We start from the raw sequence: 15,443 nt of genomic DNA on the forward strand, positions 1-15,443 counted from the left end.
GATCGTACCGTTTTGAAAGTGCAATACTCTTTTTGCTAAATCAACATCAACCCATTGGCCTCCCTCATCACCAGATATGAACACCCTGTAGGCAATAGTTGAGAGAAATACAGCAAAGTTTCTAAAAGGACCAAAGTTACCTCGATATTAAGCCATCTTGGAATACATCAAAAGGAGTATAATTACGTGTATGCTAGTACATATACCGAGTGGTCCATTAAAATCTGAATAATTTGAATTTGAAATTTCAAGAAGATGTTATTTATTAATTAACAATAGAATTTCATCCACCAATACTAAAAATAAATTTGTGCTTTCATTAATATTACCGCCCCTAGAAGCAGGGATGGCTTACAGGGGCGAAGGAAGAACTTGAACCCACTGCAGATTCTCTGTATAGCGTACCAGTGCTGGATGACAGTGACTTCTATGGCCTCGGTGTTTGAATGAAGGACACTGCAGGCCTTCCCCTCGACATGCACTCAAAATGTTTAGTAGGGGAGGTGGTATCAGGGCTGTTGGAGGTCCAAAAGTTTCAAAAAAGTGTTCAAAAGAACTCAAAAGAGTTCGGAAAAGGACGATGGCAACGGAAAAGATCGGCTTATTTCATTGCTGGTGTGAAACGAGGCCTTTCTATCCTCACAAGGCTCTTTACTCCCACTTTTTTTATCGATTTTTACATCGTCTTTTGTGAACCCCGAGATCTCTTGTATGGGCTCTAATGGGCTTGAGGGGATTGGCCAGGGCTGTTTTCTTTAACTCCTTCCGGTCCATTTGCCCTTTTTGACAGATCACTTCTTCCTTTCTTTGGACTTGCTGACGGCGTCGAAGGTGGTCCTGGAAAATTATTTTTTTTGAGAGAAAATTACATAACCCATTTAAATTAATTTTTTCAAAAAAAAATATTAGAAATATTTTTCTTTTTTGATTTTTTTTTTAAAAATCCATGGTTAATCTCAGAAAATTAAATTTATTGGAAAAAAATTTAAAAAATAGTATTTAAAATATTACGTTTCTTAAAAAAGAAATTAAAAAATACATAACTATTCAAAGAAAATTTAATATCTTAAAAAAACTTAGAAAATTAAATTTCTTGAAATAAACTGCAAAAATTAAATTTCTTAAAGAAAACTTTGAAAATTAAATTAACTCTTTTATTTGGTGGCGACAGCTTCTAACCCTCCCATGCAGACGCCCGTGAAAAGTCAATAGGGAATCAGTACTGTTTTAAGATCCCTTTTAAAATCGAAGCAGCTTTTAACCCTCCGTTATTTAACATATTTTTTTTACGCAATTACTCAACTAAATAAAAAGATAAACCCCAAAAATATAATGTATATAATGATAAGATAAATACTTGAACGGTTATAATAATTACGTTATTTTAATGTTGTATCATTTTTTTTAACTATTCTTTATATTTTGCAAAAAAACATATTAATTAAATGATTAAAATACTTGCATGAATAGATCATATTGAGTTTAAATATAGGCAAGGTTAATAGAAATACAAGGTTATACCATAACGCGTGTACGTCTGATGTTTAACTTCCAACACGCTTTTAATATTGACGTCATAGTGGATGAGTAGTTGCGTGTTTTGTCAAAATCTGTTTTTCTTGCTCACTAGTCAGTACGATACATTAAATTGAAAATTCTAGGAATAGTGACGTCATAGACAATAAGTAGTTGCATGTTTTGTCAAAATCTGCCTGTTTTGACTAGTTGTCGGTAGAATACATCAGAGTGAAAATTCTAGCAATCCCGATTACATGATGTTCTAACCATGTATTTCTATCAACCTTGAATAAAGGCATCTTTATTTTAAAATCATATTAAGAGCATAAGTTTTGGCATTCAACAATTTATAATTTGTTATTTTTATAGTACAAATATTAAATTTATATTTTTGATTCAAATTTCTATAAAATATTAATGGTTTTTTTTAAAATTTAACCAATAAAATTAGTACCCATCAGTGTTTGATGAGATTGCGTGTAAAATATAAAATAATAGCAACAATATTACCTTTTTTTTAGTCCTCATATTGAAAAAGTGAAGAATAGGATAAATCAAAAGTAACAACTTTAGAGCAAAACAATTAAATAAATTCACCAAATCTCGATTGAAAAAATTCCAAAATATAAGAATAAAGTGTGAGGAAATTAGAAGATTCTGTAATTGTATAGGTTGCCATGTATCTCAAACACCGGCTGCTTTTTGATTCTTCGTGCAGGTCATACTCCAACAGAGATGGCCTGGATGACAGGAATGGCATGTAAGGATATCCTCAATCTTAAGAAGAGGCTAGACCACATTGAGACCATAGAGAGGAAGGAGAAGTCCGGAAAAAAACGAGTACTATTGCAGATACCCTGAAATACACCCTTGATCTGGCTCCTGGAGGGTTACTGGCTCACGTCGAGTCGTCTTTCCCCTCACACTCTAAAAATTACTCAGACCTTCATAGCTAAGGATATCACTTTTTGGGACTAGAGAACGTGGCTCCCGTACAGTATGGATGTCAATTCCCTCGACTTTTTTTTCTTACAGCACATCGAGAAGAAGGCCTGTAGCATCTGTCATCCGAACGTTAAAGTCATGAAGGCCTCCTTCGACGAAGAGTGGGTTGCCATGGACCTGAACTTGTTCGCAATACTTGCAACTCTTTTTGCAAGAGGCTTGTCGTCATCTGTGATGCCAATAGTGGGCAAATACAATAAATCAATTTGACATTGGCTATGTATCAGGAAAATGGGTGGCAATTTTTTTTTCTTTACAAATGTATAAGTTTCAAGTTTCCACCCGGTAGTTAATTCCATCAAGCTAAAAGCTCTTAACTCCATTATATTGAATAAAAGTATAGTATTTTTACATAACATGAATCAATAAAAGTATAGTTGATTGATGAGTTAACGAACCAAATCTCAAATAGGTTTTTTTGATTATTGACGTGTAAATTTTTCCTAAAAAGTCATCACCAACCATTGCATTAACAATTTTTTTCTATTACAGAAAAACCAAAACCAATATCAGCTGTTCTTTTTTAAAAGCATAAAATTGTAGTGTTTATCCATGTAAGTAAATATCAATTGCATCATTAAGATTTTATTGTACTTAAATAAAATATTACTCTTTTTTCATTTTAAAGAATGATTGATTTTTCTATTTTTTTTTGTTTTTTTGAATCCCTTCTCCCAATATTAACTAGACATATTTTACACTATTTAGGTCAGGGGTGAGCAAACTATTCAGTGAGAAGGTCACATTAAGGACACCGTTATATTGAAAGGAGCATCACTCATAAAACCATCTTGAACTAAATCCCAGAAAAGGATACAATCCCAATTTATTTTCTTTACTTCATTTACCGTGTGGTTCATTAAATTCAGAACACCTTGAATTTCAAACTTTAACTAGATATCATTTACTAATTAACAATAGAATTTTAACAAAATTAATACTCTAAATAGATGTGTGTCTGAGCTCTCTTAACCATTAATGTATCCACCCATGGCAGTAATGATGGCTTCCAGGTGGCGTCGAAAGGCATGGTACTCTCTGTGGATGTAGTCCTCTATCATGGTATACCAGAGCTGGCTAAAAGTAGATTTGAGGGCCTCGGTATTTTCATAAAAAAACACTGCAGGCCATTCCCTCGACATGCACCCAAAAGGTACAGTGGAGGGATTGTCATTAGAGCTATAGGTGGGTCAAAAAAGAGTTCCAAACAACTCAAAAAGTCATTCAGAAGAGTCTTGCACCAGAGTAGATGAGTTTATTTGATTGCTGGTGTTAAAATATGCTATTAATCTCTCCATTAATTGTGTGGACATTCTCGTGTGGAGCCCCCATATATGGCCTCTCATGGACTTGAGGGGACTCGCATGGAAATTGGTCTATCAATTCTCTCTACATGTACGCAAGCTAGAAATCTCCGGTTTGTTTTGTTTTGTAACTATGTTGATGCTATAATACATCAAAATATTAATCCATTTCAATCTCAAAACCTCCATTAATTATTGAATTAGCAAGTATTTGTGTTTCAATGGAACACTCGGTATTATTCATTTAATTATATATTTTTAATGAATAATATAAATAAAGTTATTAGTAATATTTCATAGTCATAATTATATATCGTAGTCATCACTATGCATACCTGTATATATATATACAGGTATGCAAGCAAGGTTTATGCATATTATATACAGTGAATAATATGCTCATATTGTAAATGATGAGATTAATTGCACATTATGAATAAAATATTCTTTTTTGATTCATCACGTCTGGAAAATGGAAATTGAATCGATTATTTAATTGCTATAAATTTGTATCTTTTACCAAATAGTTACCAGCTAAAAAAAAGTTATAAGTATGTAACAAATATCATGTAAAATTTTTATTGAACTGGGATTTTTCAATTTTCATAATGTTTTTAATCAAAATGTTCGTTTCAAAATCCTAATAAGTTTTGTCAGGAACTTGTACCGTGTATCTAAAAACATGTTGTAACGTACCTTAAACAGTCGCTACAGATCCTTTTACCAGCGGGCAAGTGGCAGAGGGGTCCATTATAACTCCTGTGATGAATATTCTAAAGGGTGATATATTAAATACAAACGACCACTAACCTCTGCCTAAATTAATTTCTACGAAAAGTTACCATTGATAGAAGTAATGTATCTCAATTTGATCAAAATTTAAGGTAAATTATGTTTATTAACTTTTTTTTCAAAACTCTCAAAATTTAATTTATTTATATATGTATCTCAATTTTAAGTTTTTATTGATTTGTGTGACCTTGACCAAAGTCATTGACCTCTTACTGTTAACATATAAAATCTTCCTACCAAGGTTTAAAAAAATAGTTATTTAACTTTTCCATACTTAGGAACTAACAAAAAAATCCCAAATTTCACAATTTAATGACTCTTACTGTTAACATATATAATCTCGCCGCAAAGTTTCACGAAAATAGATCACTAACTTTTTTTTGTAATCTTGCCTACAAATAAACCAAAAAACTGAGGCTAAATCATAACTTGATGGCGGAAGTAATAAACTGATTTTCGATTTATTTTTTTCAGAACAAACAAATATTAGTCCCCTTTTATTCAAAAGGTAAATTGTGATTCGAGTATTAATCTACTTTAAAATGTATCAATTTCTTATTCTTTTATTGTGATGAGGGATTTTTGCTACGTTAAGTACAGTTTGCGGTACCTTCAAAGGGTTTAACCAGCGTAATTAGTTGAATGAAATATACAATAATGAAAAAAAACATTCCAGATTGTTTTTACATTGACAGGTCATATATATAAGGGGCAGTAACTTAACTTTCTTGTTTATCATGCACAGCAATCAGTCTATAGAAATAATGGTAGGGTATTGTTCTAAAGACAAGATTCTACAATTTTCTTGGAAATACAGTCAGTCAATATCATGCGTTGGAGTAATAAGTCCCGTGCGTTAGTCGTCAAAAATATATATTGTAAAAAATAATTTGGTAGAATATTTTATAAAATTAAACTAATTTTTCAATTTAGCTCTTGAGCTTTTATTGGTTCAATTTATGAAATTCAGTAAATTGTTTCAATTTTTTTCTTATTTTGAAATTTGTAAAATTAGTTAAAAGCAAATAACTCCATGGATAATGATGTTAAAGTGCAAAAATTGATGCCATCAAGTTTGGTGTTGTGCAAGAATTCTAAAGTGGTTTAATTTGTTTAAATGTGATGATTGGAACTTGATTATATTTAGGAAACCCCAACATTTCTGAAAATTTTTGCAAAATCTACGTAAAACTAATTATTTATTAAAAAAATCATTTACAATTATAGAACATGATATATTGATAATTTAATGTTGCATCTTATCACAAATTATTACTATCCTTCTAAAACTTCTCAATGAAAAGTTATTTAAAGAGAAACGAAAATATGAAAAAAAAAAAAAAAACCCTTGGTGTTAAAATATCAAAGTTTGGTTTATTCATTGTAAGGACAATGGACTATCTGATATGATTTTTATAAATGTGTAAAACAAAACTTTAAATGTGTGATATCTTTACTAAACAAAATTAAAACCTTTCAAATTTCTAAAGATTTTTTTTATTGTGTTTTAGAAAAAGGAATTTATAAAGTTGCACTCTCTACAACTTGCCTTAAAAAGAAAATGAAATACTGTAAGTCTCTTTTTATTTCCCAACATCTTAAGATTTTATTATCTTATAAGGACTAGTTTTTTTATGACACTACCGTTGTTATTTTCTACTATTGTGTGTTATATTTTATGAAAGTCTGTGAGATAGGCAACTTTTTTATTATACCTTCACAATATAAATAAGTATATATATATATAAGGAAGTTGATGATTTTTAGCAGGGATGTCTGGAAGGCGTTGATTACTAAATTGCTTTAGGGTGATTTACGCATCATATTAGAAGGGAAAGTCATCAGCGTAGAAACTTAATTAGATCTTTAGAGAGTAAAATGTACTCTAAAAATATTAGGCTACAAAAAAGAAATTAAGTTCAAGAAAAGATGTTTGCATAACGTTAAATATTAGTGATGCCTTAAAAAAAATTGGAGCAATAAATTTAGATGCTTCCTGGAAACTAATGGCATGTATGATGAAAGGAGAACAAAACTAAAAAAATAATGGGATCTTGTGGAGGGAATGAATATACGATGAGCATTATGACCATCCTCCTTGGGCTGAAACAATGAAAAACATATATAAAAATAAAGAGGTGCTACTATCCCTGTTCAAGAATATAGATATAACTTAATTCCCTCTCAAAAAGATGAATATTGAAACGTTTAAGACCGTCGAGAAATTAAGGCATAAAACAATATAACTGATCCAATCATAGCATTACTGATGTTTCAAATAAACTCAAGATATAAAAATGAGGTAAGGAATAATGTCACAAATAATATTAACTAATTAATGAGGGGTAAAATTTTTGGAGAGAAGAGGAAGTGAGCCGATTTTTTTTTTTGAATCTTTTAAAAAGGACTGGAATTGAGAAAGGCAAGCTGATACATTCCTGCTATGGAATCTATTACAGGGATCTAACTTCGAGCTTAATGCTCAACACATATAAAAATGCATCAGGATCATTCTAAGTTGGACACCTTGGACAGCAGGAAGGAAATAATTTCATATGATCTGTATGTGGGCAATCAATAAAAATTAAAAAAAGAAAGAATTCGCCACTTTCTAAGAGAATGTATATACAAAAAAACTCAATTCAGATCACTTAAGAAGAATGTGGAGGGATTTATTGGGAAAAAACTATCCGAGTCTCAGATAAAGGTGGGGCTAAAAGTAGAGAATGAGAAGTATGTATTAACCAATAAATGCATTGTTCAATTCCATATGATGGTAGTTGCGGCGATGGCGAAGATAATATATAAAAACAATGAGTTTGTGAGGGCAGTAATGAGGGAGCTCCAAGAGAATGCCTCCGATGATTCCATTTGGGATTTGATGTAATACGATGACGGTATGATTTCCCTACACCAGTGGTTCTCAAATGGGGTACGCGTACTCCTTGGGGTACTTGAGATTTTGAAAAAAATATTTTAGAAGTGTATATAACTTATGGGGTTATGAACGGGTGGGCTGGAGGGACTGTAACCCTCCGAAATTAAGGATTTTTTTTACAATAAAATTTAATATTTGATTTTTTTTTCGAAAAAATATTTATTTTTAGTGTATAAATTAAATTAAGTAGGTTTTGCTTTTTTTTTTTTTAATTTAATAATTGAAATTAATTTTGGAGGATAAATTTAATTTTTTTGATCAACAGTGGGTTTTGATTTTTTGTTCCGAAAAATTAATTTTTGAAAACAGATATGGAAGTTTGAAGTTTTTTTCCAAAAAATTTAATTTCTTTGTGAATATTTATAGATTTTGAAGTTTTTTTCCCGAAAAAATATTTTTTTGTGAAACAGCTAAAATTCTTTGTGCTGATAAAGGGGTACTTGGATTAATTAAATATTTTACAAGTGGTGCATCACCCAAAAAAGGTTGAGATTCCCTACCCTACACCATGACCTACTTTAATTGAATAAGAAAATTTTAAATATTATATAATATTTTAGTTTTACATAATATTACATTTAGTTAGTAGAACGATACTCACCCGTATAAAACCTATTAGTCAAATAATTGTCACTGATGATGATGCACCATCGGTTCCGTTGGTTTTTTTATATCATTATTTGAGATATATTGTTAATGTTTCTCTTTTTAACAAAAAATAAATCCCCTTTCCTTATGTAATATAAATAATATTGATATTATATTAAATAAGGAAGTTAGAGACTTGAAACTTGCAGAAACACAGCTCTTTGTTCTGTTGGGAATGTACCACCCCTCATCTGCTAAGGGGGTTTCTATTTTGAAATTTTTGTCCTTTTCGGGACAATTTTTAGTTCCCTAAACAGGAATCCCTGTGGACCATGTTTCCCATAGTTATTTGCTCTCTGCCTCCCTTTGTATATTCTGCTCTAGTACAAATATTTACATTCATATATGAAAATTTAAAAAGTTGAGACTTATGTATGTAAAAAAAAACAAAAAACAATTCCTTTACCCGGTTAGCTTTTTCCAAGGCAAATTATCTAAGGGCGTGTTAGCCCATGGCAAACTTTCCTGACGTAAGCTATCCGAGGTCTTGTATGCTCATAAAAGACATATCTTAACCCTGAACATTTTGTTGTATATAATTGTAAGGCCTTGTTGGATTCAGAGTCGTATGTGGATCGACATCAGAGTAATTTCTAGCAAATGTCTTTATTTATTTCCTTCTCCTCTCTTATCACAGCTGATTATAGTTGATCTAATCAAATGTTATGAGCATTATTCTTTCTCTCCTCCAAAACATTCTTCAAACTGTCAGGATTACCATTTTGTTTTATTAAAGGCCTTACGTCGGAGGGTTGATCGAGGGACAATGATTACAAGGGATCAGAACAGCATAGCCCTGTATAGTATTATTTGGAGTCTCTATTAAAGACCCTTATATTGGTAGGAAGGGATTATAACTATCTGAACAGCTTACTTTAGTTTTTATTTCCTTATTCCCCCCAAAAAAAACAACTTTTTTTTCGCCTCAATAACCTTTCTTTGAAGTAGATTTCAGCTGGTCCTTGGACTTGTATTGGACTCCCAACAGCATCCCCTTTAAACGCCCAAACACTAAGAAGTCAAGTGGCGAACAATCAGGCGAGTGAAGTGGCCAAGAAAGAATTCCTATCGAAGAATGCTGGAATCTCGATCTGAAGGAACTCTCGGGTAAAGTTGCTAGTGTGGTAGCTGGCAACCTCCTGCTGCCACCACCACCTCTCCCCGTAAGTAGCCCTGGCCCCAGGGAACACTTTGTCCTTCAAGTATTGGTAGTATGTCTCTGAGTAGGGCCTCTCGTGGTCCTCCAACAAAATGAGATCACATTTTTGACCGTCGGACGCAACAACAGCCAGGACCTGGAGGTTGGCAAAGTGGCGTTCCTTACCCACATACACCACGTCATCATCCCTGGCACCGAGAGACTCCACCAGATAAAATACGGTGTCGTTAGCCACCATCTCCCCTAGGCTGAAGGGCGTCTCATCACTGAACAAAACGACGACATCGGCTAGCTTTTTCTCAATCTTGTTGAGAAGAATCTTCGACCTTGCAAGGCATTTTTTCTTGTCTACAGGCTTGAAGGCTTGACGACGGGTTCTCTTGTAGACCTTAAGGCCAAGATATTTCTTAACTAGCCGGTCCATGGTCCTTCTGCTGACGTTGAACTCCCTGGAGAGGCCGCTGACGGTGACCATGGCTCTCTTGTCATCGACATACTTTTTCACAGTAGCAAACATTTCGTTCAACCTTCGAGGCCTTGACTTAGATCTTGTGGTCGCCTCAGGAGTCCCTTTGGCTACCTCGCTGTAAACAATGGTGCGGCTACAGTTCAGAACCTTGGCAATTTTAGTGGGAGTTTTTCCCCGCACGGAAAGTTCCAAAATTGCGACTCGACGTCTCTCCATATTGCTGTTGCTTCACTGTTGCTATTTAGATTTAGCTGGAGTTTTGTTTATAACTAGTCAAGACCCTTGCCTCGAAGTATAAACTGGGTTTAACTCAATAAAATCACGAATATGTGCATGGCGTAAAATTTAAAGGAGTGTTCAGTTTTAGACGCGCACACCTGTATAAGATTTTTTTTTTTTTTGAGATACTAGCTGATCCAGTGTTTCCAGTGGGACACGAGAGTCGCTTCAAGGGCGATTTTATATATATTTCCAAAGGGATATATTTCTTTGACTTACGAGCTACGTACAAGAACGTATGAAAAACCTCGTATGTCAAGGTATTAGTGGAGAGGGCTTTAAGCAAATATGTCTGTACTTTTTTCATTCATTTACCTATAACTATAAAGAAGTATTCTTTTTGATGTATGTATCGTGAGAAGATCATTTTTTACCTTTAATAAAAAAGATAAATTAATGCTTTAAAGCAAGAAAATACTCTTAATTTATCACCTGCTGATATACATACAAAGGAAAAAGTTAATATAAAAAATAAGGAATCTAACCTAAAGAATGAAATGTCTATAATAATATGTGTAAACTCTTTTTTTTGTAAAGAAGGTAAGAAAACTAATAGGCACACCACCCTTGTGGCCGTCAGAATTCTTCAATGGGGACGTCAAACCAGGAAATGTAATTGTAGTGGTAAACACTGGACAAGGGTACTTTGCTGTCACAAAAATATACAAAATATTTTGTAGTCAGCTGTTGATTTCTCTGTTTTTTTCTCCAAATCAGTTTTCCGAATGTTGATTGGTTGAATTAGAATGATCCCCTTTTAAACTGTGAACAATTCCAAGGAGTTATTGTAGAACCAGTTCATAGTTCGAAGAATCGGCTAAATTCCAACTCATTTTATGACTTTTTTCAGAATAGGGTGGGAGGCAACAATTCCTCCTTACTTCACTCCGATACTTCCTGGGATCCTCTACAAAGACAACTTTCAGGGACAGAAGAACCCTAGCACCCGTATTCCAAACTTCAATATTTAAAAAGATTTTAGGACTATTCACTAAACCTTTTCCCGCAAGTACAATTTTCTGAACGGGCATTTTAACACACGACAATTTAGAAATTTATCTATTCATTATAATGTCATTTCCCCCCAAAATATGCGAAATTGTAATTTGGCATAATGTTCTTTGCCAAAAATATTTTCTGTAAATAGTCAGTATATGACTTAAAACACTCCATTTCAAAATTCCATAATTTTTCAAAATTTGGGTTTGCTAAAACTAATTAATGTACATCAATAAATTTCATGAACACAAAAATAATTTTAATATCATCCACCTGTTCATATTTATCTGCCCATCTTCATGTATTTGTCTACCAATCTTCCATGAAATCCTGTATAATATACAAAATACATGTACAGTATGGCAGTTTGCTCTTCAACTTTTTTCAAATTTCGATTATGGCTGTTGCAGAAAAGTTGTAATTTTGTATGAAAATTACCTAAGTTTGGGATGTCTTTAATGAATAATAAATATAGTGAAATTTAAAGGGATGATCTTATCTAGGCGTACACATTTTATCATTTATATTATGAAAATAAAACGAGAGTTTTAATGAGGACATTTACCTTACAAAGTTATCTGAAAAAAGTGTTCAGACCAACTTTTATTCAATATGTAAGGCCTTAGTTCTATTAATTGTCTCAATAGAAGACCTAAATCACTGAGCAAACGTTTCCTATGTAGTCAGACTCGAGCTTGGTAGCTTGGCTTCTTGATAGAAGTCTCTACAGACTGGACACTCCTGTGAGGAGTAGTACATATCTTCCCCTCTAGATATGTTCAGATAGAATAGTCTAAGTAGTTTGTGCCTGAAGAAGAAGGCGGCCATCTGATGAGGTCCCAAAACTTTTGAAAAATGTCTCTGAGGAAGGCCGGAGTCTAAACAGGCGATTACATGGAGCTCCGTGAAAACAAAGTTGTGCCCAAACTTTTTTATTGTAACAAGGTAACACTTTCTTATCCCGTTGTAAGCATCTGCATTGAGCCGATCCTACCTCTCCACAAAAAATGGGAGGGCATAATTCACCTTTGCTGTATTTTCAATTCTCATTTTCTTCATTGTAACATTATCACAAATAGAGCAACAATAATATACTATTGTATTTCGGGAAATGAGAAATATTTCGTGAAGGTGTAAAACCCAAATAAATCTCTGGGAAAGAAATATATCCTGTAGTTGTAAAAGAAGACGTCTAAACATTAACAAGGGTACTGTTCTATGATGTTTTGCCCAATAATTTTGACCCTGGGAGGTTTAGCACTCATATATAAATATATAATGGCAAAATATATAATTCTCACATATAATTGAAGGTTTAAAATGGGGTTCCCTCCACTTGAAGTAAATAGTTAATGCATTTTTGCATTCCTTCACGTTAAATGAGCGTGTTTAATTTAATTTTTGTATATTTTTAAATATAAAAAATCAAGCATGAATGCCGCACCTTTATATAATGAGTTCGAGCATATTTTTTTATACCTAATTAACCCTTGAATTAGAAAGTACTTTATTATTCTCAATTCGGACCTTCTTCTTTTTCTAATCCCAACATAACCACAAATATAATAGTGTATAAATCAAATAAAAAAATCGGGTTGAACTCATTATAAAAAGTTATAGCATTATTCTTTCCTTTTTTATATTTTAAATATATTCAAATTGAATTAAAGTTCCCTTATTTTAAGAATTTTATGTAATAAATATGAATTACAAAGGACTTCAAATGAAAGAAGAACCATTTGAAGCGCAAAGATACATACATACTATAATATATATATATATGAGGGCTAAACTTCCCAGGGCGAATCTTTCCGTCACTCTGACGAATTGAAAATGGTACTCCTTTAATTTTTTTTTCATTCAAATAAACAATTAATAGTGATTTTCATTTTATTTGCGAGTTATATAGGACAAAGTTGGTTTAACATGATTACAATCTGGTCAGTTAAAATTAACATATTTAAAAAGTATTACAATAAGTTAGACAATATCTAATTAAACATTATCATCTTCTAATGAAAGATATTTCGATAAGTTCTCAAAATATTCAGGACTATCGTCCGTTCCATACATTTCGAGCGCTTCTCTCGGCTCTGTAAAAATTGCCCCTTCCTTGCTTACCAACCAAAATGTCTCTACTAGACCTTTAGCTTTCATTTCAATCATTCCACTTTTTTCAAAATGAAATCCTCCAAGAGTATCCAATAACAATTTAGCTTCTACACTAACATGAATACGATGTGCCTCTCCTGTAGCATTTAAATGAGCAGCGATATTGACGGATTCTCCAAAAAGTCGATATTTTGGCATTTTGTTACCAACACTTTGTACTCCAGCGATTAAAGGACCAGAATGTATACCAATTCTGAGTTGAAGTCTTTCTTTTGGCCTATTAGGTGTTATAAATCCGGCAGATGAGGCTTGAAGATCCAGTGCTAAAGTCGCAATTTCTGAGCCATGCTTGTTGCCTAAAGATTGCCCAATTTTAGCCGGTACACCAGAGACAACCATAAACGAATCATTAACCGTTTCCACTTTGTAGACTTCATATTTATCTGTTCTTGTATCGAACATTTTATACAACATATTCAAAAATATTACTGTCTCTACCGGAGTATTTGTATGAACCATTTCTTGAAATCCAACGACATCACTTATAAGCACAGTGACGGATTCTATACGCTCAGCGAATACGGATTTTTTATTTGTTAAATTCAATGCAATCTGTTGGGGAAGTATTTGAAATAAGAGCATGTCTGCTTTTTTCTTTTCCATTTTGAGTTCTTGGGCTTTTTTAGAAAGGGATAAACTGAATACTTGAATAGTAACCGTTGCATTCCTCACGAGGAAAATAATAACGGGACTAATAATTAAAACTAAAATGAGGATTGCAATACCAAATGCCTGCTGTTGATTTGCCGCCACTAACTCAGCATCAACAATACCCTTTATTCTCATTCTTAGATCTTGAATAACGACTCTAAGATCCTCTGTATACCCATACGTAGCTTGATAGAAAGTTAATGCCTCATCCGTGTTTGCATCTCTAGGAACTTGATTCAGAACATCCTTTCGACTCATTGCCAATGTAGAATAATGCCCACCTTTATTTTTGATCACATCATATTCTTCTTTAACTTGAGGTACGTAATTTTTTGATTGCTCCAAGTATTCATCGCCAAGGGTAAAGTGACGAATAAACTGAATGTAGTTATCATGAGTAATCCTTCCCTGCCCATAATATCTTATTCCATAGGCAACTGCAATGCCCAAGTTTTCAATACAACGCAGCAAATTTGCATAAGCAATCAAATACCTCCATACTGCACTGGAGTTTGTTGTTTTAATCCCAGTAGATAGATGTTGTAGGAAAACTGCATCCGCAGAGTTATACCAGTTAAGTATGGAGTTAATATCTTCTTCATCTTGTGATATTCTTTGTCTAAAATCCCCATGTCTAATTTGAAATCGAAGTTTTGATTTGAACATCTTCTCATTTTCCTTTGATACTCTCATAGTTGGCCATGGCATTTTTTCCAATGCTTCATCAGTAATTTTGAATCTTTCTGATAAATTAAATCCCAGGGTTTGTTTACCATATGTAAATATGTAGAAAGCGACTTCTGAACGTTCTCTCTGCATGTTTGTAATAAATTTTTCCAAGTGCGTGGCACCATCGACTTTTACTCCGGAGTTCTGTACTTCTTTTTGGTATTGTAGTAAGTCACTTAATGTTATTGCATTCTGAATAATCAAAGCTGCTATAGGCAAAAATGGCAATAACAGCATATGAATCATGTAGAGCCGTTGACCAGTTTTGGTAACAGGATTAATCTTACAAAATCCTGCTTGCAAATCTGCAGCCAGAGAATTTTCATCCGAATCATGTTCTGCGCTGATTGTCACCGATCCAGTGAATGGTGATACTCTAACATCCTGACGGCGACTCATTGAACTAATCAACTTTTAACGTTGTTCAGTGCTTTTGAGATACTGAAAAGTTCTTGTAGAACCATCAGTTATTAATTTTATTGTGGCATGATACTAATCCTTAAATTACTTCTTCATTATCTTTGGATCAAAATGTTAATCCTTCAATATCAATTTGATATTGATTTTAAAGAGTTTGACTTGTGAAACGGATTAAACTATTGTAGTACTTAAGGAACAAAATCGATAAATATTTTCTATGGACTTTCAAAGCAACATATCATAAGAATTAGAAAGTGTTTTTGAAAAATTGCGAATTCCTTTACATTCCACTAAAGCTACGAACACACGATACATTTTTGAATATATTTATTTGCCTGGTAAATAAGTTTTTCCCACCAC

General features: G+C 33.0%; 1 protein-coding gene across 1 annotated transcript; it reads right to left on the bottom strand.

Moving 5' to 3' along the window:
• Positions 1 to 12,983: 12,983 nt before the first annotated feature.
• LOC121119319 (uncharacterized) lies at positions 12,984 to 15,107 on the bottom strand. Its single transcript, XM_040713954.2, has one exon. It carries the CDS (start codon positions 15,060 to 15,062, stop codon positions 13,107 to 13,109), a length of 1,956 nt encoding a protein of 651 aa, XP_040569888.1. The 5' UTR covers positions 15,063 to 15,107; the 3' UTR covers positions 12,984 to 13,106.
• Between the last annotated feature and the right edge of the window lie 336 nt (positions 15,108 to 15,443).

This window comes from Lepeophtheirus salmonis, chromosome 6, assembly GCF_016086655.4.
Source record: "Lepeophtheirus salmonis chromosome 6, UVic_Lsal_1.4, whole genome shotgun sequence".
Taxonomy (NCBI): Eukaryota; Metazoa; Arthropoda; class Copepoda; order Siphonostomatoida; family Caligidae; genus Lepeophtheirus; species Lepeophtheirus salmonis.

Excerpts from the sequence above, each read along its gene's own strand:
- LOC121119319 (XM_040713954.2), bottom strand. The coding sequence starts at position 15,062 with ATGAGTCGCCGTCAGGATGTTAGAGTATCACCATTCACTGGATCGGTG.